The sequence below is a fragment of the Octodon degus genome, unplaced genomic scaffold, assembly GCF_000260255.1.
Source record: "Octodon degus isolate 3935 unplaced genomic scaffold, OctDeg1.0 scaffold00111, whole genome shotgun sequence".
Classification (NCBI taxonomy): domain Eukaryota; kingdom Metazoa; phylum Chordata; class Mammalia; order Rodentia; family Octodontidae; genus Octodon; species Octodon degus.
This window is the reverse complement of record NW_004524687.1, coordinates 1,901,259-1,904,764: the sequence shown is the minus strand read 5'-3', so window position 1 is coordinate 1,904,764 and position 3,506 is coordinate 1,901,259. Positions and strand designations below refer to the sequence as shown.

The window sequence follows — 3,506 nt, the reverse complement described above, 5'->3', positions numbered from 1 at the left end:
GGGTTTGGTACAACCTGAGGTATCATATATCGCTCCAGTCCAAAATCTGCAAGCTGTGGACTCCGCAGAGGTTCCTCAGAAACAGAACTGCCTGGGATAGGCAGGTCAGATGGGTCGTCCTTCATATCAGACTTTGGAATGCTGTCGCCACTAGCCATCTCTTGGGTAGAGCCAGAGATTTCCTGCTCAGAAACTAAAAGAAAACTCAAAAAGGTAATATTGTGATCAAACCTCAAAACAGAAAATCTCATTCATTTATTAAAACAAGATTGCTCCATCTGAAATTTCCCAATCAGCAAAAATCCTGATTCTCTATAAAAATTCTATTTTAAGTGTTCCTTCAGTATGTTTCTGACATACATCTCTTGTCTACTTGTATTCTATTTTTTTGTTTTGTTTCTTTGGAGGTTGAGGTCTCACTATGTTGCCTAGGCTGCCCTTTAATTCCTGGACTTGAGCAATCCCCTCCTGTCTCAGCAACTGAGACTACACGTGTACCACAGCATCCCTGCTCTTGTACTTCATTTTGATGTTAGAGAAGGAAGGCAAACTAAAGTGTTAAAAATGAATACATGGTGGCATATGCCTGTAATCCTAGCACTCAGGAGGCTGATGTAAGAGGACTACCCTGAGTTCGAGGCCAGCCTGGGCTACAGAAGTGAGTTCAAGGTGAGCCTATACTTCAAAGTGAGACCTTGTCTTAAAAAAACAAAGAATTAAAAAAGAAGGGCTGATATAGTTACATTCTTTTAATTAATAGAGCGATCTGTTCTAATGGTGTCTGTAAATAGGATATCATGTCTGCATCTTGTACAGCAATTAACCACTAGGAAGAATGTATGCAATGTGTTAATTATTGAAACTGTCCTACCAATTTGGTTTGAAACTGTCTCATTGCTATTTGTTTCTCAATAAAATTATGCAAAAAACAAAAAACAAAAAAGAAAAAAGTAAAAAGAAAAAAATTAAGCTTTATTGTAAAGAAAAGTTAATGTTTAATTATTTGACCAATCTTGCATACTTATATATGGTAATTGCAGCAACAGATTTGAGAGTAAAAATATGTAATATAACAACCATGGTTAATTTTCTATCCTTGCTTTGAAATTCTGGGTCAAATGTATTGTTCTATGTTGTTCTGTCTCTTCTTTTACTCTTTAAAATAAAATAATAAATAAAATCTAAATCTAAAAAAAAAGAAGGGCTGGGGGATATAGCTCAGTGGCATAAGTGCCTTCCTGGCAAGTGCCAAGGTCCTGAGTTTGATCTCCAGTACCGCAAAAGAAGGGGAAAAGGAATGGGGGCGGGGGAAGAGGGGGGAAGAAGAAGAAGAAGAATCAGTATCTGTAAGCAAAGTCCAATTTTTCTCCTTCTTCAATGTGATTTACCTCTCTTAGTATTCTCAGAAAATTTTCTATCATTAATTTTCTTCACTAATGAGGTATAGAATCAACTCTTCTAAATTTAACACAAAGCATAAACATAGCATTTTAGACATTTAACTTTTATATGCCTAAAATAAAAATGGAAAATTACTTTATGGGGCCAGGAAGATGGCTCAGTAGAATAAGTGCTTGCCTGGCAAGCACAAGTGCCTGAGTTCAACCCCCAGTTCCGAAAAAAAAAAAAAAAAAAAAAGAAAAGAAAAAGTACTTCCTGATATCAGTATGGAATACACACATCAAAAATCTAATTTGGGGGCCGGAGAGATGGCTCAGTAGAATAAGTGCTTCCCTGGCAAGCACAAGGGCCTGAGTTTAACCCCGGTTCTGAAAAAAAAAAAAAAAAAATCTAATTGGGTTGGGAATGGCAGCCCATGCTTATAATCCTAGCACTCAGAAGCCTGAGGCAAGAGGATCATTGTGAATTCAAGCCCAAAGTGAGCTGAAGGCCAGTCCGAACTGCATAAGAAGACCCTGTCTTGGGGCCAGGGGAGTAGCTTAGTAGAATAAGCGCTTGCCTGGCAAGCTTAAGGGCCTGAGTTCAATCCCTGGTTCCCCCAAAAGAAAAAAAAGGAAGACCCCCGTCTCAAAAAGCAAAACAAAATCTAAGTGAGAATATAATAGAGCATTTCAAAAAATATGTACTTTTTGAACTGTGAATTAGTTTTATACTTTTATTTCATGGCTTGTGGCCTTAGGAGAGCTCTGGATTTACTGAGTGTTCATTTGGTATTGTGCTTTTGTTAACTGAGAAGCATTGTATGAGTTGTCCAAAACCTGTTGTTTTATCACAGGGCTGCAGGGTTGTCCCTTATCAGACTTTTGCTGTTGTTTTTCGTGATGCTGGGGATTTAGCACAGGGCCTCATACATAGTATGCAAGCACTCTCCATTAAGCTACACCTCCAGCACCACTGACAAGATCAAAACAAGACCATCATTCTCACTACTTGATAGGGACACATCATTGCACTCACTTGACAAGTGAAGAAAAGCAATTTAGAGAAATTATTGCAGGTCATACATCCTCTCACCGATAGAACCAGTATCTGAATCAATGACTCTTTCATAGCAAAGACAATTGAATTCTTCCTTTTATTTCTTGCGGACTATTTAAGATACCTTCACACACATCCTTAGTAAAGACTTAATGTCTTCTTTATGTACAAGGATCATTTTCATCATATACTGAAGGCACTGAAGCTAGTCACTCAGAGGTATGGGTTGAACAGTAATAGTAGCTAATGTTGGCTAAGTGATATGCCAGGCACGTCAAGTCAATTTTATCTCATTTAGATTTTATCTCACAACCCTATGAAGTAGCTATACTACACTTCTTCATCTTACAAATGGGAAACTACAGCACAAGATTAAGGACTTCTCAAGGAACCTTCACACTGGGGCTTTCTTCTTTAATTCCAAACCAAACGCTATAAAATAAGTCAAACCTGTTTCCTTGACACGTGGATTGTATCCATACATCTGGAAAAACTCTCTTATTTTTATGATATCCACTTTATTTTTTTTCATCAGTACTTTTGTTGCTTTAATAAAATCAATGCTTTCTTGACTTTCCAATCTTGCTTTATCAAGAAGAATATTAACATCATCCTTTGATGAAGAAAGAAAATACATTATAATTTCTTTTTTATGTTGCAAGGCATCAAACTGGTAGCTTTTTGCATGCAAGGCAAGCACTCCACACCTGCCCATAATTTCTCTAACTTCTGATTACATTTACTTGGGCTAGAATTGTAGGATTGATACCTTCAGAGCCTGGACTTCTGAATGAAGGTCATGTAAAATCCCCAGTGGATAATCTTCTAAGTCTTCAATATACATGTGAAGAGAGAAAAAAAAAAAAAAAATCCAATAAATATGAGAAATAGGAGAAAGAAAACTTAGTACACTTTCTTAAAATTATATGGTCACTGTAGACATTCAGACATTCTTTTTTTTTTGTGGTACCAGGGATTGAACTCAGGACCTTGTACCTGCCAGGCAAGTGCTTATTCTACTAAGCTATCTCCCCAGCCTTTGTAGACATTCTTATAATTTATTTGTT

General features: G+C 37.0%; 1 protein-coding gene across 1 annotated transcript in view; it reads right to left on the bottom strand.

Moving 5' to 3' along the window:
* The window catches only part of Ska3 (spindle and kinetochore associated complex subunit 3), a 30,100-nt gene that overhangs the window by 16,890 nt on the left and 9,704 nt on the right, over positions 1–3,506 (bottom strand). Inside the window, exons 2-4 of the mRNA XM_023699163.1 lie at positions 3,209–3,270; positions 2,890–3,052; positions 15–193 (exon numbers count right to left, since the gene is read on the bottom strand). Coding sequence (XP_023554931.1) covers positions 15–193; positions 2,890–3,052; positions 3,209–3,270 — 404 coding nt within the window. The remainder of the gene's footprint in view (positions 1–14; positions 194–2,889; positions 3,053–3,208; positions 3,271–3,506) is intronic.